At 42.6% G+C, this 26,304-nt stretch overlaps 2 protein-coding genes across 6 annotated transcripts; both read right to left on the bottom strand.

Annotated features, from left to right (window-relative positions):
* Positions 1 to 565: 565 nt before the first annotated feature.
* On the bottom strand, positions 566 to 13,110 carry STRADA (STE20 related adaptor alpha). Of its 5 annotated transcripts, none has more exons than XM_069786669.1 (13): positions 13,039 to 13,110; positions 12,799 to 12,859; positions 11,429 to 11,486; positions 10,524 to 10,552; positions 6,801 to 6,903; positions 6,174 to 6,295; positions 5,935 to 6,043; positions 5,698 to 5,821; positions 4,610 to 4,781; positions 3,845 to 3,949; positions 3,442 to 3,683; positions 2,729 to 2,771; positions 566 to 2,040 (listed from the first exon to the last, which is right to left on the bottom strand). In XM_069786669.1, exons 2-13 carry the CDS (start codon positions 12,808 to 12,810, stop codon positions 1,888 to 1,890), a joined length of 1,272 nt encoding a protein of 423 aa, XP_069642770.1. In that variant the 5' UTR covers positions 12,811 to 12,859; positions 13,039 to 13,110; the 3' UTR covers positions 566 to 1,887. The 5 variants fall into 5 exon arrangements, with proteins under 5 accessions (XP_069642770.1, XP_069642769.1, XP_069642771.1 ...); XM_069786668.1 differs by having other exon boundaries at positions 12,775 to 12,859; positions 13,039 to 13,098; XM_069786670.1 differs by having other exon boundaries at positions 13,069 to 13,087.
* Positions 13,111 to 13,569: 459 nt separating this feature from the next.
* On the bottom strand, positions 13,570 to 26,285 carry CCDC47 (coiled-coil domain containing 47). Its single transcript, XM_069786667.1, has 13 exons — positions 25,958 to 26,285; positions 23,481 to 23,746; positions 23,244 to 23,351; positions 21,715 to 21,889; positions 21,271 to 21,392; positions 20,566 to 20,631; positions 19,587 to 19,688; positions 18,598 to 18,708; positions 17,933 to 18,018; positions 16,538 to 16,596; positions 15,781 to 15,890; positions 15,453 to 15,620; positions 13,570 to 15,145 (listed from the first exon to the last, which is right to left on the bottom strand). The coding sequence occupies exons 2-13, from the start codon at positions 23,739 to 23,741 to the stop codon at positions 15,065 to 15,067; spliced, it is 1,449 nt and encodes a 482-aa protein (XP_069642768.1). The 5' UTR covers positions 23,742 to 23,746; positions 25,958 to 26,285; the 3' UTR covers positions 13,570 to 15,064.
* Between the last annotated feature and the right edge of the window lie 19 nt (positions 26,286 to 26,304).

Genomic DNA, 26,304 nt, shown 5'->3' with positions numbered 1-26,304 from the left:
AGTCCCAGAGGTTTTATGCTGAGTACTGTGCTTTTTCTTGCTCTAAGTACCAGCAGACTTTCTAAGTCCCTGTCCAGGCTTGTGGGAGAGGGTTAAGGATTTTTGCAAGCTGCAGAACTTCATGACAAGCTAGGAAATAAAGATCTACTTACTATAATAAAATTAAACCAGGAGCCAAACCTGATCCTAGGATAGGGCCACTTCTACTTCCTGTCTATCTCTTGTATCCTGCCCTTACAAACCCCTGCTCTAGGAGCATGAGTGCATTCTACTGAAACTTTCAGGAAAGAGCAAGAGCAGTTGTTTGCAGCTTCTTGCTTTAGTTGAAATAAGTTTTTCAAACATGAAGGCAGTTGCAACTAACAGTGCTGCAGGCTGCTGTGGTGAGCTGTTCAACAGCAACTGCCTTCAGCAGGTGTGTTCTATCTAATGCCACCCAGCCCTTGCCAGCTGAGGTGCAAGCAGCAGCCTTTTAAGTAAGGAAAAGAGAAGAGAGTAAGCATGCACAGCCAGCCTGTGTCATCATTCATGACCCACTCCATCATCTTGCAGAAACAGCAGACTTAAAAAAAAAACTTCAGAAATATTTTATTTGTTTTGGCAAAAAACTAGAGTAACAAACTTTATCTGGGTTCAAGTACAATTTATAAACACAAGAAGGACCTGTTGCCAGCACCACTACTCCCATCAACCACACCTACAGAACTGGATTCTCAGTGCTTCATTAAAGAGTAGAAAGACATCCAGCACTGATGGTCCTTGGAAGGGTCAAACTAAAAGCCTTAAATACACCTCCAAAGAACAAATACAGAATGGGGGAGAGCTGCCACAGCAGCAGGGCAGAGTCACACAGCCATGAATTGAGGGGAGCCACAGGAGAAGCAAGCTTTTACCTGTCATTCAGTCAGGGAAGGCAGAACAGCAACAGTAATGGAAGGCTTAAAATCAATTCTGTACATGATGTTCAAAGAGTCACAAGCAAGAGGATCTAGCATGAAAGTCAACTATTCCCCCCATGCCAGGGCAAGTCACTGAGAACACGCTGGTACGAGTTACATGCTGTGAAACCAGCCCAGCTAACACGAGGCTCAATTAGATGGGCTGTGGGGGATAAAAAAGCTGGTAGATTGCACAGGCATACACACTGGGTTTGGTGATCCAGGCAGCCATGAGAGGGGAGGCTGGAATGCCCTGTCTGACCTGGAGTTCAGAGTGCTCAGCATCAAGTGAGAGGAGTCTCTTCAAAAACTCTCCAGAACTGGAAGAGAAGAATCCAGTGCTGGAGAGGAGTGCCCGATGCAGTGAGCGTGCCTGGAATGGAATCGGGTTGCCTTTGATCTCCCGTTTTCCATCACAAAGCAGTGACTAAATTTAAGAACATAATCCCTTTCCCCCCCCCACCTTCAAAAGTTACCCTGTGACAACACAGTAACTAATCTGACTAGCTCTAAGAGAATGCCCAAAACTAAGCTGCCTGCCTCCCCTTAACTCTAAGGCACCCTTAAAAGAGAAAGAACCAAAGAGGGTAGGGACATGCAGCCTTCAACTGTGATACAAGGAAGCCAGTGATTTTTAGAAAAACATAAATAGAGACTAAACAGACTCACTCAACCCATTCAAGTGATCTGCCAGTGCTCAGCTGCAAGAACTGGGGCTCTGGGCACTGCACCATCTGGAATACGCCACAGTTCCTTGGGGTTGATCCTTTTCCAGCTCAGGTCTGTCCATTTGTTTCCAGGCTACTTCTTCAGTAAACAGGCAGCTGAAGTTCCTTCCCAAGGACCTGCAGACTCTTCTATGCATAACATTCATCACTTTTTACAAATAGGACCAATAAATTACAATGTGCAGAAAGCTCCTCCAGAACCAGGTCTAGTCCCTGTTTTTCTAGAATTCCCAGTCATCCACATCCAGCTGCTCCAGGTTTGATACCAGCCCAAAAATGCCACTGGGATCCTGGGGCCGCGTTCCTTCAAAATTGGTGATTGGGGTGACAGGGCGCAGGAGTTCAGGGAGTGCTTCAGAAGCGCGACGCTTGATCTGCACAGAAAGAAGAGAACTCCGCTGCTGAAATGCTTCCCCAGTTGCGCATCACAGACGAGCAGAACAACGTGTGGTTACAGGCAGAAAGTAAGAACACGGCATTACCTTTCTGCCAGCTCCGAGACGCGCAGAGCTTTCACAGTGCACCTTGTATCGAGAAACTGCTTTGCGTGCAGCCTTTTCAGCAGCACTTCGATGCTATGGTCCTGATGCTCCCCTCAGTGAAGCACCACCCTAACCCTCAGCTCAGAGGAAGCCAGACAAATAATTTCAGGGGCAGGAGACCCCCTGCCTCTTCCCATGCCAGGGCTGGAGCTCACCAACCTGCCACAGAGCTGTAAGCAACACACGTCACCTCAGTTTGGTCTCAGTAAGGACCAGGTAAGGACTGCCTTGCCCCAGTACTCAATAGTGTCTGTGGGTGAAAAACTGGCATACAGGACTGGCAGATTTACATCCTCTGTTTAGATAAGGAAGAGATGCATTGAGAAAGGCAAGTCCACCTCCCAGGAGAATGTGAGGATCACCAAGCTGCACTACAGTTAGTCACCTAACTAACTTAATCCTTTCAGATCACAGAAAATTCAGCAACTCAACATTCCCACCCTCAGGTTCAGTGACACAGCAAGACAACAACTACAGAAAAGCCACTGTTCTTTATCCACAGATTAACCGAGTTCCTTACCTGCTTGAAAAAGGGATGATTAAGCAGAGTGCCTGCGCTTGGCCTGTGGAAGGGAGTTAGAATAAAGTAAGCACACAAGAAAATGCATCAGTGTTTAAAGTCAGGTAGTGACAGAAAGAAAAGACCAGGGTCCTTCCTGCCTCTCTCATTTCTCAGCTATAGGATATCTCCCTTTTGTAACCAATAGCACTGTATATTATGATCACATGATGTTTTATGCAAGCAGTCCAACCTTCTTCTGCACAAGTTACCTACTTGCGCACCCCAACATTTGGTCAAGGAAGAGTTTCTGAACAGTGTGATATGCTAGGGCAGTTTGTCATGGCTAAAGATGACTTCACACTCACTACAGAGGAAAATACAGTTCTTGATCATTTCCGTTTATTATTCTCTGCTGGCTGAACAGCAGACATTCGCAGTGATGGAAACTGGGTAAACTGTCTCACAGGGACCAGAAATTCAAGTTGTACTGTTTATTTTCCTGACATATAGTGCCACTCTACCCCCCAAAGAAGGCTGCAAAGTAATTCTTCAGGCTCTCTTATAGAAAGTGCTCAAGGTGTTAACACTGCTCTTGTTTTACATACTTGGACTGCTCTTCTCAATATATGGAGCACATCCTTACTCCACTATGCTTTTGGAAAGAAAATGTCAAACAACCTCTGCTGGCTCTCATGATTTAATCAGCCCTAGCAACTTTCACCTGGCTTTACCTGAAATCAGGGTTCCGCTGGAGGCACTGCTCTACAAAGTTATGGAAATAAGTGGAGAAGGTCCGAAGATAAGGGTGCAGGGTTGGCTCTCCATTGGCTGCTCTCACGTTGCTAATAGCCATGCTCTCGCCCATCCCGTAGTTAGCACTTGAACGGGAGGTCTTCATAGTCAGCTCATCAGCAGGAATTGTGGTGGTGTCTAGCAGGCAGGGAACAGTTCCATTCAGCTTTTCCAAGAGCATCTGGAAGAGAAGGGGCATAAGCAACATCACACACAGTAAGACTAGACAGTTAAGATTTCCCATTCAGGTAAGCATGGCACTCTTCTGTCTTCACATTCCAGTGCAGCAAAGCAGTTCCATGTGCCAGGATGAAGGATAAGAAAAGAGCCTTTAAACCTTACCTGAGTAGAAGGCATGTCTTTAAATGGTACGTGTCCATTTGCCAGCTCACAGGCTGTTATCCCTACGCTGTAAATGTCAGATTTCGCATCGTAACCCTGGAGATTCTAGATGAAAAGGAAAAGAAAAAATTAGCCTTGTGGACTTACATGTGATTGCATGGGCAATACCCATGATTTGATATGCAGAAGAGCAAACCCAATTGATTGGAGCAGAAACAGTACAACCCACATATAGGCTAGTTTATTGTGGTGGTTGTTTTTTTGTTTGTTAAAACAAACAGTTAAGGGCAACATTTATTTAACTGAAATCAGCTATCTAGTAGAGATGACATCCACCTTAGGGTAACTGGCATCTAAGTACCACTTTGCTAATGGGAGACTCTGTAGAGGTACCTACAAGAAAACTAGTCAAATAGATCCAATCAAATTCTACCCACTTGCCCTGCACCTGTCCCAAACCTGTTTCCTCTAGCCTCCCCCCTTCCTTTTCCTTACATTCGCACACCTTCCTCTGAAGGGAAAGAAAAGACAATGTTGTAACATGGGCTTCTCAGCAGTTGCCCTTTTTGACAGGAATACAGGTTTCCCCTTGCTAGGGGTCACTGGTTTTAAGGTTAAAAGGATAGAGCTCATCATGAGAAAAAGTAACCCTGTGGCTTTTCTTTTGTTTCCCCCCGCCCTGCCCCCAAACATGCCGTAAGAACTCAGAAAGTTATACAGAGATACCATATATCACTAAAAACTAGCAGGTTTTTTTAAACACACCTGCTGCAAGACTTCAGGACTGAGCCAAGGCAGGACTTTGATGCTGTATTTGGGAAAGTCATGAACAACTTTGAGTCGCTGCCCATGGTTGATCATACTTAGATTACTTCGCAGGCCAGAGAGGTACACCTTTCCGTCCACAGAGATCAGGATATGGCTGGCTTTAACACTCCTAAAAAAAAAAGTAAAAATAGTCAGGTTCCCTGGCTTCAAAGGAGTTATGTTCCTTATAGCTTTCCCAGGAAGACTTAGTGCAGAAGGGCACTACAAAGGATTTAAGGCAGGCATAGATAAGCTGAATTTCTTTTACAGTACATACAATAAAAGTAATAACCACTAATAACCTAGAACTTTCAGCATCTGAAATTTACTCTCACAACAGAGGAATGTGTCAGAGAAGAGGACAAATATGCTAAAGGGTGGAGACAGCAATTTAGAAAGAGATTAAGAAAAATTGTAGTACTAAACAGAAATTCATCCTTAGTGAGCACCTATGGAAATGCTAAAAGCCTACTTTACTGACAGCTCAATGCACAGGACAATACTTGATCAGCCTCAGGAAACACTCAGGAGGCTGAGATTCCTAACGACCATCCTGAATGCTGTGCAAAACCACCTCTACAAACATTAACAGGACTCTACACACCTGCTATGCAGGTTCTCAAAGAATGTTTCTGTGGCAAGGAGAAATACAGGACTAAAGGTTATGGACCCAGGATCTTCAACAGTAACAGGGAAAATCCCCGCCCCCCCCCATCAGTGTCGGCCTCAATTTGGAGGCTATCAACAGTATCTGAACAGAGCCTTAACAAGTCAGCATGTCAACATGAGCTGCAGTTGTGATTTTAGATACACAGTGGTCTTTGGGATAAGTTTGTTCCACAGTGACACTTTCACACAGTTTAGTAAGATCAGTGATGTAATTTCCCATAAGTATCAAATTGACCTGATCTAACACCAAAGTAATACAAAACTTAGTTCAAGTGATGTGGAACGCATTATCATCTACTCTATTCTAATGATGAGCAGTATTTCTGAGAACTTCCAACAGAGGCAAAATGGATCGCTTTTTTTTTTTTTTTAAATACCTATGTACGTAGCCCATATGGTGGATGTAGTCAAGTGCTTTCAATACGCCTTGGAGGATATATGCAATAGCCAGTTCACTCATCCCATCCATAAAATGGGTACAGATTAAATCTTTTGCAGAACCTAAAAAGAAACAAACCACCTCTTAACTGGTCAGAAAAAAACCCAAGGATACTTCACCTCTTAAATTTCATTTCACAGAACATGACGGTCAAAGGTATTCCCTCTCCACCTACCGTACGCCATGAAAGATGTCACTACCCATAGCTCATTGTCAGCTATGAAAGTTGCTTTGTATGGCACAATGTTAGGATGGTTGAAGAGCTTGGAAACATGAAGTTCCCCCTAAAATAAAAAAAAGATATTTTGATTCAATTTAGTAAATGCAGAAATATGAACACAGTATTGATAAGCACTGCTCTTGCTGTCTGTCCTCTCCTAAACTTGCATTATGGTATTAGTGGATTCATGTTACCTGCAAGAACGTGACCATTTCGTTTGTACAGGCCTCCAAGTTCACTCTTCTGACTGTGACGTACTCTCCTGTGGGTTTATACCTGGCCAGGTTCACAACCATCAAGTCTTCAAAGCCTCTGCCTGAAAGAAAAGGCATTAAGGCTTCAGCAATACTTCTGGAGAACTCCTCCAGTCCTTGACCCTTAAATAATCTTTATGCTCATTTACTGAAACTATTTTTGGCCTTGTGAAAAAGAGTAATCATTCCATCAGATACCACCTTCCTTGGCATGTATTCCATCAAGAGAAATCCTCCTAGCCAGTAATATTATCCTGCCTTTCAAGTTCAGAACTGAGGTAGAAATAAAATGATTAGGCCACAGCCCCAACAAGGACAGGGACAGGTTTCAGGCTGCTTCTTCTGACTTTGTACTTCACACTCAGTATCATTAACCCACCACATGCCTCTTTCAGTTCAAAGCCTTTAGGACTGGCATCTCATTTTCTATTAAAGTGATTTTAAAATCAAAGAGGACAGGCATTTAATTCAAAAATAAGCAATAATCAAGAAAAGGCCAACAAATCTGCAGAATTTATTTTTTTTGCAAAACAGACTTTCAGTCCTCCAGCCTGCTAGTAGTATTACCTATAATAGTGAGCAACTCATAACAGCTGCTGTCTGGTAGGAAGTTGCTCATGGCGTCCCTTTTAGGGGAAGAAGCTATCGACTCGGAGCTCGCCTCATTTGTCTGGGGGGGGGAAAAAAAAAGTCAAGTCAAAAGAAGTAAAGATCACATGCTAGAAAAAATCATCTGCTCCTTATATTATCATACACCTCAAAATAATATGACAGTACTGAATATAGAAGAGAGAATTTTATTGCTGTTAAAATAATTTTAAATAGTTATTTATCAATTGAAATCCAGGAGATGCCTCATTTCAGAAGATCCAGACATCTGTGTTTCAAAACATGTAACCATAACAGGTAGGTTCTTAATTACTGTAAGCTAGAATTTCTTTACAAATATTTGGATAAAGCCAATTACTAATTCCCCAGGACACCTTAAGCACTGCTTTATAGTAACTACCTTTCTCCCATTAATTACAAACTTCTGTGCCACCATCCTGTTGCCTGAGCAAAGGCCATCAAAGGAAAGCTTGTTTATAGCACTTGTCTGCATTGTGGCAGTCACCATTCCTGTCTGATGCTAGGGCTTCTTGTTTTCAGCTGCTCATCTGTGATAAGACCAGTGCAGCTGAAGCTGCTTAGCTGAATGGTAGAAGTGATGAATCAACTTAGCCCAAGATATGAAGATCAGACACACATGAAAAGAGAAGCTCCAAATGAAAGCAAAAACTTAACTGCAAAGCATTAGTGCTTACAGGAAGAAGAAAAAAAACAAAAAAAAACCAAAAAACAAAAAACACACCACACAGGGAAGCAGCACTCCCAAGCCTGTCAGCTTTTCTTCACTACATCTGACATAAAGCTGCTTTATTTACATACACATAACCTTTCAAAGCAGGATTTTGCAGAAGACAAACTTCAATGTTCTTGCAAGTTCCATTACACCTTCCAACTCCCTCAAATTTTCAAAGTCACAAGGAGAGCATCCTAATGGGGAACCAAATTTATTTGGTGTCTAAGATAAGATTTAGTTATCTCAAATTTCCAGCACATTAACTCCTCCTGACATTTGGAACTCCAGCTCATTTTTTCCACCTCATTCTTCACCAACTGCAAGTGCCCTTTATCAGACCTTTTCTCATGGTACATGAAGCAGAAAATGCTTGTGCATTTTCCTAGAGTGACAGCAAATACTCTTTTTCCATCACTGAAAGATGGAAACAACACAGTGACAGCTGAAAAACAAGGAACTTGCTGTTCTACACTCAGTCCAGGGTAAATGTAGTGCAATGAGCACAGATGTGAATTTGCCGTAAATTACCTTTGTGTCCCTGACTATACTTTGGGAGTAAGCTAATAGTCAGGCTTCCCAAGTTCTACCTTTTCAAACGACTTTGAACAGCACACATTCTACCTCTCTCTGCCTACCTTTAAAATAGGTATATTTTTCAGTTAAGGAAAAAGGCAAAATTTAAGGTTTGTGAACAGCGCTATGGTGTAATTTCAGCTCAAACAACTCTAGCACAGCAGCTCAGTCGTTGTTTCAGGATAGCTAACCCCTGAGATCTCAGCAATCCCAAACCCTTTTTGTCTAGTCCTACTAGCACACTACACAGTGCTGTTCCTTGGCCGAGAACAGGCAGCAACATTCCATTCATGATTTCAAACTTCTGTTAAAGATGCCTGTCAACTCTGATCTCAATTGTATCATTCATTACTTCTTCCAGCAATTTCACACAGTCCTGTCAACAGCAAGATTGCCAGGAGAGACACACAGGCAGATGGAAACCTCTGAAGCAGAAAGGCACCACCAAGGAAATGAAAGCAGGAGGCTCTGATAAAGCAGCATTATGAAGCAATGACAGCTGGTGAAACACTGAGCAATATGTAAGTGGTTTGCTTTATTAAAGTCCACTCCAGATATAGCATAAGCCAACAAAACAGATGCAAAAAATTAAATTTAATCTTATTAATGGTGTAGGCTGTTTCAACAGTAATGGAAAAATACTGTAAATTCCCTTTTTAAAAGTCTTCCAGTACATCAGAGGTCTTCACTCACCTCTCTTCATGTTAGCAGTGACCGATAACTGAGAGTTAATGCAAAAGGAGCTCTACCAGAAATTTATCAACATCATACAAGAGTTTAAAACAAAAAAAGTTAAACTGAAATGTCATTTATGAAATACTGCAAAAAAAGCTCCTCAGTGGTTTCACACAGGACAACTTTTGGTGTATGGTCAAAAGCAAAAGCAGCTGCAAAATGAAGTCACATATGACTAGCTTTATGGCATGACATTCATTAAGAGGTAGCTTTCCAGCTTGTTGGTCTGATTTTAATTTGAGATAGATTTAAGGAAATTAATCTTTGAAAGGCAACTACTGTTATAAATGCCATAAGAAAATCAGTTATGTGATGCTAGCAAGGATCTGCATTTGCCAAATGACATTCATCCGAGTCAGGAAGAGGGAATGTAATTTTTGTTCTGCTGCCTTACTCTCCACCTCCTCATTCCCTCACTCACTTTCAGCATGAGCAACAAAAATTTTCCTCCCGTCCCTCTCCCCAGACTATTTACCTTTTTCTATAGCCCTGCTGGAAGAAGTAAGCTTTTATTTAGATGTAAAAATCAAAACGAGAGTCAGCAATACCACTGCAAAAGTGTTCAAACCCCAAGTGAATACTTTAACAAAAACAAAACAGATGCTAATCTCAATTTGCTTCCAATTCAGCATATGTGTAACACTCAGCAATTTAAAAAAAGGTGTGAATTTGCTTGACTTTATACAAAACATTCCATATACAGCTCAGATTTTCAGCATTGTTTGTGCCAGTAAATTACAGACACTGGCACAAAAATCAATTATAAGCAGCTTGAACTGACACAGTTACTATAATCAAATCATACTTAATTCACATTTGTAATTAGCTTAAACTAGAGCAACACCTGCACACAGAAGTGTTTCAATATGGTATATTGAAGGTAGGTGGGAAATCATTTAGACAAATACATGCTATCGTAAGTTGTGTTATTCTATGAGCATTGCTCATTATGAACAGATAGTGTGCAATCAGGGCCTACAGAACAAAAAGCATCAAGGTAAAGTTCTCAACTGCCACATTTTGGCTGTACATTTTTGAACAGACATGCCATGTTTGCTAGTGATTTTAGTTTTTAAGAGGCAAAGCTCTCTAAGCATGCATGGAATTGGCTCCAAGGACAACCAGACAACAGGAGGTAAAGTGACCTCAAACTGAAAATTACATGATGTTTGGTTTTGATGTTGGAGCCTCTCTTGTGACTGCTCTACAGGGAAGAGAAAGGAAATCAGAATCGATGTGTTCAGAAGGGAACACTGGTTTTGAATAGCCAGCATAAAATTTTTTGGGCCTAGTTTTCAGAAGTCCCATAAACTTGTTGTAAGAGATTAGCATCTCTGAAGAATCAGATCTAAATCATCTCAAAAAAAAAAAAAAAAAAGAGACCCTTGTGAGACTGGGGGGAGGGGGGACGATGACACAAATACAAATCCAAGAGATTACGTCTGAAGTTTTGACTTGTCACATATAGTTTGAAAACCACACACCAAAATCTCCACTCCAGGGTGAAACCTGTTTCCACACTTGTAGAGCTAAATACAGAGATGAAATATATAACTAAGATAAAAAGAAAAATCAAACTTCCACAAGGAATAATCTCCATGCAATGAACCACAGCACCACAGCCTGCAAAAGTCACTTACTTTTCTCCGAGAGTCACCCGGAGGCTGCTCTGGAGTAAAGAAATTAATTGTTCACCATGTTGTGTTCAACAGATACCCATTAAAAATATAGTTGGAAAACTGAGTAAAGAACTCTGTGTGATACTTTCTGATACCAAATATATACAATATTTTTTTTTTTTAGACAAAGACATTTAATTTACACATAAGGTTGTAGCACTAAAAATAATCAAATTCTAGTACAAGTATGGAATTAAAGAGATTCAAATAGTGCTACTGTTCTTATATTCAACATAAATGTAAAGTGACAAATTTTTTTATTATACTTCCAAACACGTTAAAAAAAAATGATGTATCTACTTTGCTTAAATACAGAAGAAACCATCTAAAGTTTATTTAAAATAATGAAAATTCTTCCAATCCACCTGGAAGCTCAAGATCTAGACATCTTTCCTATGCTCTGATTGCTTTACATGTCACTGACAAGGAATTCTGCATCCTAGTGGGCAATTTTGTTCATTATGCACAAAGGAGAACAGAAACCAGTCAGCTCTCCTGCAGGCACACTGGGGAGCTGTCATCAGTTTCAAAATCCATTTTTACTTGGAAAATTGTAATTAACCTTCCCAAACCCCAAATCTATCTTTTGCATAGGAAAAAAGTGGTTATGCTAAGAAATACAGAACGCAGGGTCTGAAAATAGTACTGCCATCAACATGAAATTGATTTCCAAATAACTTGCTAGATCTTGGACACCTCCATATTAACTTTATATGGTTAGCGAGCTTGAATAACCACATCCGGTGCTACAACCAGATTTATTCATCTCTTTTGCTGTTAAGATACATATTTGCAACCAAATTAGCAAACCTTGCAGCTAAAATAAAACATTTCTAACAACGTCATCTAACGAGCAGAAAACTTACCTCCAAACAGTTCAAACTCCCTTAAGCCTTCAACAATGAATTTTTCAGACACCCACCGCTGAAAGAAGAAAAAAAATCCCCCAGATAATTAGTTATTCCATCTAGAGACAAATTTCTTTTCCCCCTTCCCCAGAAAAAACATAAAAGAATGGTAACACTTCAAGGATTCTGCTATGGTCTGAAACTGATTAGCTGCAACATCAGAGATACATCCTTACTTTGGACAGGATATTCTCTTCTTGTGCCACTAAGACGGCATACACCCAGCAACCACACAGGTGCTACTGCTTTTCCTGACCAGCATGCACTTGCAATAAAGTTCACATAATTTTACATCATTCAGACATGAACCTTTACACATGCACATACAGCAAAATTAATAAGCATGCTAAAACTCCCTTATACAGGCAAATAAAAGTTGTTTTTTGGGTGTAACAGGTGTAAACAAAAAACTTCAACTATTTACAATGAGGTGACATCCTAGAGAACTTAAATATTTTGGCTACATATCTATTGACTGAATGCAGAATTAGAACATAGATATTTTAAAGCTATTGTTCTCTTCCAGAATTCATGCTTAAAGTTCACAGCAAGCATTAGCTTGTGCAGAGAAATGTTTATACCACTCTATTCAACTCTGTAATTCAAAGAAAGATACATACAAGCACACATAACACACAATAGAATATGCAATTTTAGGCTTGCAGAGTGTTGATCATGAAGCTAACATTAGATAAACACAAACGCTCCCACATTAGAATTTGTCTACTTGGTAAAGTAACTAAAAAAATAGCTTATGTTGTTTAGTGCAAGGGAAGGCAGTCCTAGAAAGCACCAACGAGTCTTTAGGTGACAACGACTCAAAACTCATACGTAACAATACTGTTTTAAGGCATTAAAAGTGGTTTTCTCACATGAAACTTCCTCACTTAAAAATGCAGAACCAAACAAAGCTGTTGTGTTTAGCTTTCCAAGAAAGTTAAGTTTAGAAATAACCTGTCGGTGGTGTGACAGAGGTGAGGCAGTAACTTCGTAAAGAAAGTTAGAAAGAAGTCATCATTACCACGCTTTTTCTTAATTGCAACGCCCATTGCAAGCCCCTCGCACCGTACACACACGAGATACAGGTGTGCAAGCAATAAATACTTCAGCACAGGGTTTGGGTTTTTTTTCCACGAGCGCCTAGCTTGCACATCGATACCCTGCCCTATAATTAGCCCGTTTTAACGTGACTTTAAAGTGCTTTCCAGGAGGCCGGCCCCGCCGCCGCTCCTCTGCACAAGCGCAAGGCTGGCTCTACCGACACGCCGGCGTCTGAGGGAAGCTGGAAGGTGTTCAACACTCACCCTAATCCGTTCGGGTTTACTTACAAGAAAAGACATGGAATCCGCGTTTGTGTTACCTCACGCAGCTCGTTAAAGGACCGGCAACCTGCAGGCACAAGAGCGGGTCACCCCCTCACGCCTCACCCCGGGACCGAGCGCCGCCGCCGGGCAGCCCCAGGCCGGCAGGACCCTACCGGAGCTCGGCCGGCCGGTAAGCACCGCCGAAGGCCCGCGGCGGCCCCCGCAAGGCAGCGACCTCCCCCCCCGCCCCGCCGGGCCCCTCACCCGTTCTCTCAGGCTGCGGCCGCCGCTTACCGGCAGGAGACGCTGCGCGTGTGACGCCAGCACGCCCCCACGTGATGCGGGCGCTCGCGTGACGTCACCCCCGAGGTTCCCGCGCGTTACCAGCGGCGGGAAGCGGCCGGCGCCATGTTGGTTCCCTCAGAAAGCGGTCGAGGCTTCGTCCCAGCGGCCCCCCCCAGCCGCTGCTCGGGCACCGGGGGAAGGTGCCCTGCCCGCCCTCGGTGCTGCTGCAGTGCCTGCGCGGCCCCGTCCCTTAAAGGCAGGGGGCAAATCCTCCATCCTCACCCACCCCGGCCTGCACGAGGGGAGAGACACTTTCCTCCGGCTCCGGGCCCTCTGCCCCAGCACCCACCGCCCTCACAGGGAGCGGCTCCCGAGGGGAAAGAATCATTTCATCGTAGCAGAGATAACGCCTGCCCCTCTGTGTTGAAAAACCTACCCAGGACAAACAAGGCTGTGAGATTCTACCAGATGAAAGGAACGCAGAGTGCAGCCAAGTAAAGTAGGCAGGTGGAGTGTTTCAATTATATTTTACTCTTCATTAGATTGTTCAGTTGAATGTTCATATTACAAAATTAGCTGCCATGGCCCACAAACGTATGGGACTTCAGGAAAGCTGTCCACTTACTCGAAAGAGCACAAACTAGTATTTCCTTTCAAAGAACTTTGCGAAACAATACCGTATTAATCTTTAAAGCTAAATAGTGCTAAAATTTCACATAATCGACATTAGTTTTGGTTTTAAATAATTTTACCAACCATTATAAAATTAAAGTATTTGCATGTATCAGGTTACAGACATTTGCATTTAAATCAGTGTGAAGTATCCCACGCTGGAACAAGAAGTTTAAGCAATTGCTGTTTCAACAGCAGCTCATTCTTATTGCCTCAGAACCAAGTTCGCACAAAATATCGAACAAGAAAATGCAAGACATTTTTCCCCCCAAAACTGTTAAAAGCAACAATAAAATTCCTTCTAGACAGGAAGCATTTATAAAATGCAGAGCTCTCTCAGTTAGCGAAGTGCTTGCACAAGGGCATTCACTTCATTCTCCCCATTTATATTCAAAAACCTGAAATGATCATTTACCAGATGAAGAGGATATGTGTCCTCTGAAACGTTTTTACTTGCTTGGGGAAATTGGCAATTGCAGATACTTCACTGAATCTAGCTTCTGGCTGAAGTGAACTAGGCAGCAGCTGCTGAGATCAAGAGAAAAGTTTGAGGCAAACTTGTACAGTTAAAAATATTCAAGGAAGGCTAGTTGAAGCTGTTAACTCACCATGCGCTCACTCCTGAAGGAACACCACGCTGACATTACAAACTTCACATTGTATTAAGCTTGCAGCATTCAAAACCACAAGTAGGAAACTGTTCATGTATTCCATTCCCTCGTATCTAACCCATCTATATGTTTCATACATATGCCAATCGCCCACAGGTGACGTAATACTGTTTCAGTCCCTTGTTTGTAAAAAAAGAAAATAAAAATCACTTCTATTCTACTGGGCTTAAATCCCTGAAGAATCCATACTGTGTATGGAAGGCTCTTAAGTTTTGTGCCTTTACAAGCTTGATGCAAATAAATGCACAGTAAATGATTATTGTGCAGTTTTCCTCCCCTTAAATTTTTCTCCCTTCCCTCCCAATAACTAAAACCAAAGTTTAAAACCAAAGCATGAATATGTTGCCAGCGCACGTGGACAGGTTTACAATCTTCTGTTTTTAAAGAACAAATGACAAAGAGCATTCAAGAATATTGCAATTTTTTTTTAAACAGACAAGTAGCAAAAATTTATACCACCTGGAATAAAACTGCCGAGACAAAGCTCTCTACATACACCTGCATGTTGCTGTAATACTTAAATAAGTAACACCAATGCAAGGAACATTTCTCTTAATGGCTACTAGTGTTCAAAGAAGCATAGGATTATGGAGTTAAGTAGGTCTTTGTACCCTGTGAATTACAATTCTGCAGGTGGCACTGAGACGCTTCTCACTATGGAGTCACATAGCTTTCACTTTGATTTGCTTCATCTTCATCTGCTTCTTCTCAAGTTTCTTCTGCTCACGCCGCAAAGCAGCTTCCTGTAGGCAGGGACAGAGATCTGAATGAATATTGATGATGTCTTCAAAGAGCAAACTGATCATTTCAGAAGAGCCAAACAAAAAACACCTCCAGTACTTGGGTTCACATCTCTAACCACATGAGCTGGCTCCACACTGGGAGCCTTCGCATGTTTCAGAAAGCAACAGCATATACCCTGAAAGTTGTCTGCCTTCCAGCAAATAAGAAATCAAAAGTCGGCCATTGCTGGTGTACCTACAGGCAGCCCTGGCGGTATCATAGGAGAAATTTGCCGGTAGCTTGTAACAATCTGAAAATCCATCTCACCTCCAGCCGACGCTGCTTTTCAGGATCCTCTTCGTTCATGATTCGCTCCTTCTCTGCCCGTTTTTTCTCTTCTCGACGGGACTGGGCAGCCTCCTGCCTTTGCACGTGAGTCAGTTTAAGGAAGTTCTCTTCCACACGAGCCCTGTTCTTGTCAGCTTTTTGTTTACCCTTTTCACAGAGAAAAGCAAACGCAGTTAATACAGATTTCCCCATGAGCAGGATGCAGTATCTCTGGTAGTCATATTGGAAACATAAGGCTCCCAATTGTAAGATTAATGGTTGCAATTTCATACAATATTCAGAAGACAGAAAAATACACACTACTTACTTCTCTGTTCAGACGGAACTTCTTTGCTTTGTCAATAGAGTAGATAACCATGCTCATCAGAGGCAGCAAAGACTCCATATCCTTTGGGGAAGTGTTGCCTGAACCAGGCACTGAAATAAAGAGTTTCTTGTTAATTCGGAGAGGTTGGCAGGATTTTTCTACTTGCTGTACCCTCCTTCCTTATTGCTCACACCATTCATGAAAGAAAGATGTTATTATCGTCCTCTTCAGGACAGAGACAGGCACATTTCCCCCACACAATCCTTCTTAGTTTTATTAGTACGGAATACAAACATAAGGGCCGAATTCAGGCTCTGACATTAGCTTCACTTGGAGCTACGGCCTTGAATTTTGAAGAGAACTATGGGCCTTTTCTAGAATAGCCTCCCAACAGGCTGTTTTTATTTCAAACCAGGATTAACCAAGTAACTCTGCAAGCCTAAACCGTAAGGCATGTGACTTAAAAACTAGCCATCTTCCAATGATGACCTAATACAACCACCAGTAGACATATGAGTATGAACTAAGATCAACAATAGCAAGATTGAGTATCCTATTATTATGACAATATGCTGCTCAGTCCCCGGTGTTAGTACTGCCTTCTGTTCACTGGTTAACCAATCAATGATCCTGTTACATGCACTGAAGTAATTCATCATATATTGTCTTCCATAGGTGACAGAACTTGAGCATGTGACTTGCACAAATACAACACTCCCACAGATACACGTACACACATGTACACCAGTTCTCCTACCGTTAAATGTAAACAAAAGTGTCTTTTTAGTTTCGGGCAGTTTTGTAAGCTGACCCTCCCTGGTAGGAAAGAAAAAAGTGGCTGAAATGAGTGAAGAAAAATACAGGCATACAAAATACCTAACATTGTTAGGGAAAACCTCATCAAGAACCAAGAGACACTTGCAAACTACTTGAATAAAATAAACAAGATTAAAAGCCTGGCTGTAACCCAAATTTAAAGTTTAAAATTTTTCAGATTCCTGAAGTGTTTTACTCAAAAGCATGCAGTGAAAAGGCATTAATGCAAAAACATACTAACAGCACCGTCTAATCTGATTGTCAGAAGTCATCTGAGCTCTGGCATCTGAGCCCTAAGAAGGCTGGTGTACTTTTAATGACATTCCATTTTACATATGCCCTGCTGTTTATACTACTACAGATCTTCTATAAATACTAGTTAGGAAAAACAAAACAAAACACAAAACTAAAAACCAAAACATTTTCTAAAGAATTCAAGTCTTCACTGCCCCAAACCCCACGGTATTCTAATGTAAGAAAGTCAGACCTACATTTCACAGATCCTCCAAAGCCTAGCAATTTCAGTACAAAGGTACATATACTGCTGTCTTATAATTAAATCAAAGTATGTTCTTTTTTGGAGGACAGTTTCAAGTTCTGATACGGATCACTTATTTATATGCCTGTGAGCATAATACACCCTTGCAAAAACCTACATGGTAATTCAGATAAGAGAAATCACCCACCACTTGCAATTCTGAAGCAGCAGCTAAAAGCACCTCAGGACTAGGAGGCTTAGAGAAACAGAAGAGGTACTGCATCTGTGTATTTCTGAAGCACAGCTGAGAATCAACCTGAACAAAAGTACCCAAGCGATGGATTCAACAACAGAAGGTTTAGACATTATCAGCTAGGGAAGGGCAAGCAGCCTTGATTTTTTTTTTTTTTTTTTTTTTCACACTGCAGACTTTGCTTAAACCTAGTTCTTAATGCATCCAAATAGCATCTGAGTTAATGTGTTGAATTCTCCTCCTGCAGTGTTATTTCTTGGCCCTTAAACTCTAACACGCCCTATACCTTTAGTGGGATTACTCAGTTGCTTTCCATGCAGCCGTGTACACTAGCTGCCAGATGTTATCTGAAATTTGTAGCTGCCCAAACTACAGCATAACCAGCACACAAAAATAAATATTAAGGTAATACAGCACCTTGATCTTCTAAACTAATGCAGCATTTGGAAGCATTGGGAGTGCAAGTATTCACCTGTTTTACCTTAGCTCCCAATTTCTCTTTGTGTACATTCCAGCAGGCTTCACACTGCAAACAAGTTTGTCAGCCTCTATTTTGCTTAGTTTTACAATAGCTACTGGGAAGAGAGATCTAGCTTTATACGTACTCTTGCATAAGTTTTGGACCGGAGAACTGGTCCGAGAATTGGACGGACTCAATCTTGTCAGCATAGTGTGTGAGGAAATGTATCATCTAAAAGAGAAACTGGGGTTAGTTTTTCCCAACACCGATCCATCTGCAGCCTACCCACTCCATATGGGTTTGCCAAAGAGTCCATATATCACTTAGAAAATTGCTGTGCTCAGCTTGCCACAATGACTCTGTAATTTAAACTGTCAATTTTTTTTTTTAGCTTTTGCTAGAATGGGCTTCAATGCATGGAATTAATGTGAGCAACTCAGATACTATATAACTCTTATTTGGGATTTTCCAATTCATTTGATAACATGTCAGCTCTGAGGACCTGCAGACATACCATCAACACCCTCCTTCGAACTGGCCATTGAAGCTAACTTCCAGGCTCTGAAAGGCAGTTTTAAGTCTGCAGTTCATGTTAGACTAACAGTTGCTATGTAAAAGGAATAAACGTGAGAATAACATCCTTCTTCCAGCCCTTACGCTTCCCTAGGGTCTTGACTTCTCTAGATCTCACTAGGGCTGTTTGGCTCTCCTGTTGTGATATTTACAGGAGATAAAGATTAGAACTTTTTTGCATAGGCTGCAGGTGCCAGGGTTACCAAGGAAGATTTGTACTAATTCATTCAAGATTACCTTAGCGTCCATCATTCCCTCTGTGACCTCCCCCATCTCTGACAAGATAGCCAGCGAATCTGGAAGCCCGTATTTTGCACCAGACTTAGGCTTATCACTGCAGAACTCACTCTGTTTCAAAGAGAACAAAGGGAAAGAAATAAAAACAGAGGCTTCTAAGTATCTTATCAGACTGAACTGATACAGCACAATGGTACCCCTAAAAGTACCTGAAAAGAAACAATAAAAAATACACTCGGTCACCCAGTCTGACTGGGGACATTTCAAGCATAAAGCAAAGCATGCAGTATCAGTAGTCTTTAAGTTAGTATTTCCCTTCAATAGTCAGTACTTTAAGGAAAAAGATAAAATGGTTCTAATACATCCATGCTGGAATGCTCAAAGTGGATTAAGGCATTTTGCTTGCATTGTTTCATAACAGAACAAAAACAACTGGCATCCTACCAACCACACTTCAGACTTGTTACTTGAGACAAGTTATGAGAGAAAAGATTTGCAAACTACTGCTTGTTATCACTGGATTCTTTCCAAGCTTCAGGGCTTGAATATATGGAAAGTTTTAACTTTGGATCACATAAAAGCAGAGGACTTAGACCCAAACTTTCCACATCACATATCACTAATTAAGTTTACTTTTCAATCCTTGAAAAAGTCATTAGTGCAAATTAAATGAGGTGAAGTGACACTGGTGTGTATCCTGACGATATACTTCAGCCTTCTCTTAAATGAGCTATACACCAAAAGGAAGATGTAAGCTGCCTTCGATTGTCTCTTTTCTTGCAGTTCTGACAGCAGCTGGCTAGAACTTCAGATGTTTGATGGCATTAGACTTTCATCCATCAGACAAAAATGTCTTTTCCCCACACACTAATTCCAACAGGTCAGTCACAAGTTTTCAGCTGTTCCCAAGAAAATAAGCAATCTACAGACTAGAGGTTCTTATATGCTATTATTTATCATGTTAATATTCCCAGCGTGAACATACATACCAAGTCCTGCATCTCCTTCTGAAGTCGCACCAGTGCTTTTCTCGTTCCAACAGCAAACACATAAGTGTCCATATCTTCATCATTCATTGTTACTTTTATTTGCTGCGGGACAGAATGTTATTAGCCCTGATCAGATGTATACGACGTACTCTGCCTTCAGACTACTGACCAAATATGACTTCAATGTTTGTCTGACACTGATTCATAAGAAGAAAGACTAATCGAGGCTATACACAGCTAAGAAAAAGGTTATTGATATAAAGCTTCTTAGTGTGTCTTAAGGTAAGGTAGCTTTTTAATTATATTGAGTACTCAATTCAGTATTCTGGTATAATGCTATAGTGTAATGACGGTGACTAGAACAGAGTTGTAAGACTCACTTGCACTGCAGCTATCCATTGCTTATGAGCAACTGCCCACATCTAAATTAAATATTTTTAATAGATACAAGTAAATACAATTATAGATACATGGAAAGAGTATTCACTGTGCACACAGCCACTGTTCTTCCAAAGGTAGCCTCTCTTGGTATTTATGCAGTTAGAGATTACCCTCATATCCAAGAGCAAGGGGCAAGGCAAAAAAGTAACATTACAAGATACAATATCCAGGCCAGCATACACAGTAAGCGCTCTGTTCAGTCTGCCTGAACAGACAGAAGAACAATCATTAAGTATTTCAGATTGTAAAACCACTTTTTATCAAGATGAGGTCTTGAAGCATGACAGACTATTCACAAAACCACTCAAACAATAAAACCCATAGATAAAACAATTTCCAGTTATCAGCAGTGTACATTTCACAGGCAGAAAAGAAATACGAATTATTCTTTCAGATTGTTTCGACAGTTACTGAACTGGAAGATATGGAATACTATAGAAAGACACCTGGCAGTTCACTCGTGTGTCATGAGAACAATCAAAAGAAACGAAGGAATGCAACAATTTATCACAGCTAATCTAAAGGGCTGAGTACATACCACTTGGTCAGAAGCTGGCCTCATCATGCGTGCAAGAACGTTCAGTAGGTCTTGTCTCTTGAGAAACTAAAAACACAAGTTTATAAACAAAGAGGATAGCTGAATATACCTAGAATGCAGTACTTCATTGGCAGATAGCAGTGGGGCTTAAGGAAAAATAGGACAGTTATAAGTAGATGTTTTTCAGAGAATAATTTAACTTTGAAGGGCCCTTTGGAAGTCACCTATGCTGCTCAAAAGCAGGCCTACTTTCTGCATTAGTTGAGTTTCTCAGGGCCTTATTCCCTCAAGTTAGGAGCTGAACCAGCATGCGGGGCTGTCCCATCCCACGTGCAGGACTTTGTATTTGTCTTTGTTGTACTTCCTTGGAATCCTCTTGGTTCATTCCTCCAATATGCTAAAGTCCCTCTAAATGACAGCTGGGCTCTTCAGCCTACAGTTACCTTTGTTTACACTATACTTCTGGTTTCTATACCCTTTCTGTAAGCGTTCACTCTTACCTACTTGGGTGGGCAGAATACAGGCCTGTACAGATCTTTAGTCCGACCAGTCTTCCCTTCATGTGTGCACATTCAGTACCCTGTATCTGAATGTGGGCAAAAAAGTCAAGCTGAGACTCCTTGTTGCTCGCACTGGAATGGAAAAGCCTCTAGAACCTGAAAACTGGTGACAGGTAAACAGTACTACAAACTCCCTCTTCCTTACCTTTAGCTGGATGAGCATTCCTTCACAGCACACCCTTCCAGAGCACCACAAGTTATATATGTGTTCATTTTCTTGATTTAGTTTCCCAGTGCTTGTAGCTTCTTTATTAGTACCATCATCCCCTGAAGGAAACAACAGTGAAAGAGAACTACAATCTAAAAATCACAAGTTTAAACACCAAAGTTCAGCAGTAGGCTTAGAACTCAGTTGTTGCTGGATTACTTCAGTATCACTGTGATGTTTCTGAATAATTTATATAACACCACTATAACCTAATTTCAGCACTGTGAGACTGGCACACTAATTGTCTACACACACAGCTGTCATTAGTACTACCATGCATCTGCATAGAAAAGGTTACTCTTCTCTATAGCCTACATGCCAGTTTAAAACCCACATTATTCAAATAAACTAACAATGGATCCTAGTCATTATGGAACTCACCAACAAGAGCAAAGTTACTTTCTAGCAGCTCCCTGTGAGTATTGAACCATGCATGAGCCAGACGGTTGTTTTTGTTCTTCCCAATGATGTAATTCATGATGTAAGCAAGAAGACCCGTTACCATCAGTATCTCCATGTAGTAACTCTCCCAGCTGTTTTGAAGGTGAGCAGGGACCTATGGTAAGTGAATGGAGACTGTCTTTTACATACTGAATGAACAGATTCCATATACACAAACAATTTGGAAAACACAGAGTACTGGAGAAGCTTCACAAAGGCGACAGGACAGAGCTAAGCCTACATAATGCTTTTGGCTCTACTGGGACACAGTAGTCATGCAGGAAACAACTGATGATAGCATTGCCAAAATACCTGGCTAATACAAACAAAATACTTCTCTCTTCCAAGTGAGCCCATGCTAGCATGTATCCCACAAGAGTAGTCAACAGCCCAGCATTTCAGCCACTGATTATTTGAGCTTGATGCCCTGCCCATCACAGCATTATCAGATAGATTGCAACAGAAGTTACATGATAAAGTAATACCCAATGTCCGGGAGCATTTTCAGGATGCCACCAAGAGCCACAGGCTGCATGGGGGAGCGGGGAAGCCATCTTTAGAGATTAACTAGCCATTCTGCTATGCTGTATCACCCTTGAGTCAAAAAAGTCCCCAAACCTTAATTTTCACTACCCAGGTCAGCCATAATACTTAAAAAGAGATCTTAGGAATAATAAAAATGCAGGCCTCAAGCACGTGATCATTCTGTAAAAGACTCTCTTGGGAGGCAACAAGAAGGTGATACAGGGTGGACAGAAAGACTGGCTTCAAAAACAATCAGAGGAGTCAATTTCTAATCTGAAACTTTAGCCATAGACAAGCTAAAAATACACTATGTTTATTGTAAGCATACCATCATTGCAACCTCTTCTTTATGTGTTGACAAAGCACCCGGACATTCTGGGATGTATGTTTTTTCTCTGGATTAAATGACGGTCATCACTCTAGCTCCTCTACTTCTCCCCCATAGTCATATGGGTAAAAGAAGCTAAGTCATAAAATGCTTTGGTCAAAACTATGTTTCAAAAGGACTGTTTTAATGAAGAATGTCCTGATCTATACTCCAGTCCCAATTCTCAGTTTGAATACAGAATACAGCATTGATCCAAGGATGGGAGTTCTAGCAGCTTAAAATAAGAGATCAACAGACCAAAGGCACCTGCCCTGGAAGTTTTACTTCAAGACTTGCTATTTAGAGTAGCAAACACCAATACAGAAGAGCATGGAATTGGGACCTGGCACACCTGGATCGTATTCTGCTGCTATCCTGTTGCATTATTTCAGGTATTTCTCATCTCCACACTTCGTCACATTTCTGCACTGTCTCTTGTTAATTCAAATAGCAAATTCTTTAGGACAGATTCTCTCTTACGTATACTTTTTTACACTAATGACATTATTGGCATACCACCTTAAAAAAATAAAGTGATGAAACACCAAATAGAAAGCAGATCAACATTTATACCCACATTAACTATTGTTATGGGGTCTTTATTTTTGCTATGAGATGCATCAGGTTTCTCTTCATAGCCTTCAAACTCCTCATCATCATACGGTTCACTCTCAGTATCACCTTCCTAAAGGACAGAATCACAAACAGCATGAAAATCCAAAGCCTGGTGAGCAAAATCCAAAAAGATAAGGTGAGAAAGAAAGGTGTAGATATAGTATTAGGAAACACATAGAGAAAGGAGATGAGGCATTACCTGTGCATCTGCATCATCAAAGTCTTCCTGGTTCTCATCCTGACCTTCAAGCTCTATAGTGGCTTCTTCTTCATCGTCTTCTGTAGTGATGATCCTCTGAGGAGACTCTGTGACTGCATCTTCATTAACATCTTCAAATTCAGCAAAGTCATTATCATCATATTCCATAATGTCATCTCCATCCTCAAACTCATCATACTTTGCCAAAGAAAAACTCCATGGGATGAATAGGACAGCAATAAAAATATACAAATTCTTCATTTTCACTGAAAAAAAAAGAAAAATCAAACATTGCAAAAAATCCTTACCGATTCTGTTACATCACACCTCCAGGAATGCCCAACTTCCATGAACAATTTAAAAACGCTATCAGGGTCAGACCAGAGAGAGAAATAAACCTGTGCCTGATCTTGCCATCTTCTGTATAAAGAAAGTGAATACTCTTACAAGGAAAAAATAACTTTGAAGGTGAGGTTCTAGACTTTCTTGCTTGTAGCAGGAACAGCTGACGCAGCAGCAAGTTCACATCTGGCCAAGCTGTTCAGATGAGCAAGTTTTGCAAGCAGAGATATTCCACTATAAAAGTGACTCTCCAATAGCATCTCTCAGTTAGTCAGCACTGCCAGCTCATTTCAAAGACCACACACTGTGCCTACAGTTGTTATTAATTAGCAATTAGACACAGTCAGATCAATGAATGTGTAACAACAACAGGAAATCTTAAAATGCACTTAATTCATTTACTTTAAACAGCAATGCTCTGATAGCCTCTGCTAGTTTAAAAGTGCTCATCTTTGATTTTCTAGACTGCATGCTTGGAATCAGGTCCCACAGCATCCCAGCACCATTTCTGTTTAAAGATAGAGACCTTTTTTGTTGTAAGCGCTACAAAAAGCAGGAAGAGGATGGATATTACACTAGTCCCCAAAACAACAAAGTAAGCTGGGGCTCATGAGACCAAAGCTCTCTCCCCAGATCTCCCAGAAACCTGCAGAGAGTTTTTCAGTTCCCCTTTTTTTTCCCCTCAGCTTCCTACGTCTTTCTGCTTGATCTCGGAACAGTCCCAGTCTCCCACTCAGATTGCAGGGACCATCAGCAAGGTCCAAACTAAGAGCCTGAAAAGGCAGTAATAACCCTAACGGCTGCGTTTCACAGACAGCTACAGAGGATCGCCTGCATCAGACTTGGCAGTAAGACTCATTTTACTCCTTCCCGCAACCAGATCTGAGTGGGAATTTGAATGTTAATGAGACTGTTCTCTTAAAAACTTGAAATAGAAACGATTTGTTTCTAAATTAGACCAGCGCTCCTCTGAGTACCACATGCAGGGAACCCACTGCTACGAATGACAAGGACGGCTAAAATAAACGCCTTTGTCAAACACTTCTCATTCTAGCAAAAACCCGAACAGAACATGTTCGCAGGAACATTAACCCAGATGGAAAGTACAGCAAGGCAGCGCCCAGGAATTTCGCACGTTGTTTGGGTACGTTACAACTTTATGTGAATTTAAACAGAAAAACAAAATGCTATTTACATATGACAGAATTTGCATTGAGGTTAAAAGCACCAGGACAACGGAACCACCTGCTCAACCACACCCCAACAGTTTCACAATAACAATTTCGAGACTATTTGAGTATATCCACTTTCAAAAGACTCCACAAAGCCTCACACCAAATAAACTTCTGCAGCTGATGCCAAAGAGAAACAGCTGAACTAGAGACGGGTGAAAACCAGAACACGCTCCTAACCCGGCCGTCTCCGGGTTCCAAGTACAAACGACTCCACCAAGCAGAATAGGCTTTGGCAGGCCCTCCACGATCCACATGCCGCCGACTTTCCCTTGCAAGAGGAGCCGGTTTCATCCACCGCTCTCCGCACAGGCGAGAGGGAACGGAGCGGGCGCCGTCACCCCCACCACCACCCCCCGCCCCCAGCCTAAAGCACGGACGCCCACCGCAGGTGCTGCTCGGCGGCCGTATGGCGGATCCCCCTGGCTCCCGGCTCCTTGCAGGGACACAAGCCAAGGTTAGCGAGGCTAAGATTAGCTCCGTCCCACCACCACCGCCGCGGCCCCGGCCCGGGGAAGTCGTTCCCCCCCCACACCCCCCCGGCCGACTCCCCACAGCCCTGCCCCACACGCCCGCTCCCCCCTTCCCACCCTCACCCCCAGAAGGGTCCCATACCTCCCCCCCCCGGCCCGGCTCCCAGCGTCTCCCGCCCCCGCGGGACACAGCACAGACACCCCCCCCCCTCCTCCCCCCGCCACGCCCGGTGACCTCGGGGCCAGGCCGCCCCTCCCGGGGGCACTACGGGGCCGAGGGTGGGAAAGGGGAGAGGGTGAGGTTTTCCCGGACGGACGGACAGCCGACCGCCGGGGGAGGCGGGAGCGGGGTGCCCCATCCCCGGCAGGGCGCGGGGCAGCTGTCGCGGGGGGAGCGTGGGACGCGGGACCCGGCCCGGGGCCGCGTTACCTGAGTCACGCGGCGGCGCCGCCGCTTAGGCCCGGCCCTCGGCCTCCGTTCAGCGCGCACCGCCGCCGCAAACGGCGCAGCCTGCGTGCTTTGCGTAGCGGGGAGCATGCGCACTGCGGGCTGCCCGCGGCGGCCGCCCGGGCTGCGTGGGCGCAGGTGTGCGTGGGTATACACGCGTGGGCGGCGGGAAGGAGAACACGCAAGCCTCGCCGCTGAGGGAGAAGCCGGGGCCCAGCACCCCCCTGCGCGGTCCCGGGGTTTGCCGGCGAGGGCGGCCCGGGACGCTCACGCCTTGCCCGGTTCCGTCGCCCTCCTCCCGCGGCTTCACCCGCTGCCAGCGCGCATGC

The sequence above is a fragment of the Haliaeetus albicilla genome, chromosome 7 (genome assembly GCF_947461875.1).
Source record: "Haliaeetus albicilla chromosome 7, bHalAlb1.1, whole genome shotgun sequence".
NCBI lineage: Eukaryota > Metazoa > Chordata > Aves > Accipitriformes > Accipitridae > Haliaeetus > Haliaeetus albicilla.
The sequence above is the reverse complement of the archived record's forward strand: the minus strand, read 5'-3'. Positions and strand labels throughout refer to the sequence as shown.

Excerpts from the sequence above, each read along its gene's own strand:
- CCDC47 (XM_069786667.1), bottom strand. The coding sequence starts at position 23,741 with ATGAAGAATTTGTATATTTTTATTGCTGTCCTATTCATCCCATGGAGT. Across the intron at positions 21,890-23,243 it reads ACCCCATAACAATAGTTAAT|GTCCCTGCTCACCTTCAAAA; the intron begins GTGGGTATAAAT and ends CACTTACCATAG. Across the intron at positions 21,393-21,714 it reads AAGTAACTTTGCTCTTGTTG|GGGATGATGGTACTAATAAA; the intron begins GTGAGTTCCATA and ends TGTTTCCTTCAG.
- STRADA (XM_069786668.1), bottom strand. The coding sequence starts at position 12,810 with ATGTCTTTTCTTGTAAGTAAACCCGAACGGATTAGG. Across the intron at positions 6,904-10,523 it reads CGGGTGACTCTCGGAGAAAA|ACAAATGAGGCGAGCTCCGA; the intron begins GTAAGTGACTTT and ends TCCCCCCCCCAG. Across the intron at positions 2,772-3,441 it reads CAGCGGAACCCTGATTTCAG|GCCAAGCGCAGGCACTCTGC; the intron begins GTAAAGCCAGGT and ends TCCCTTCCACAG.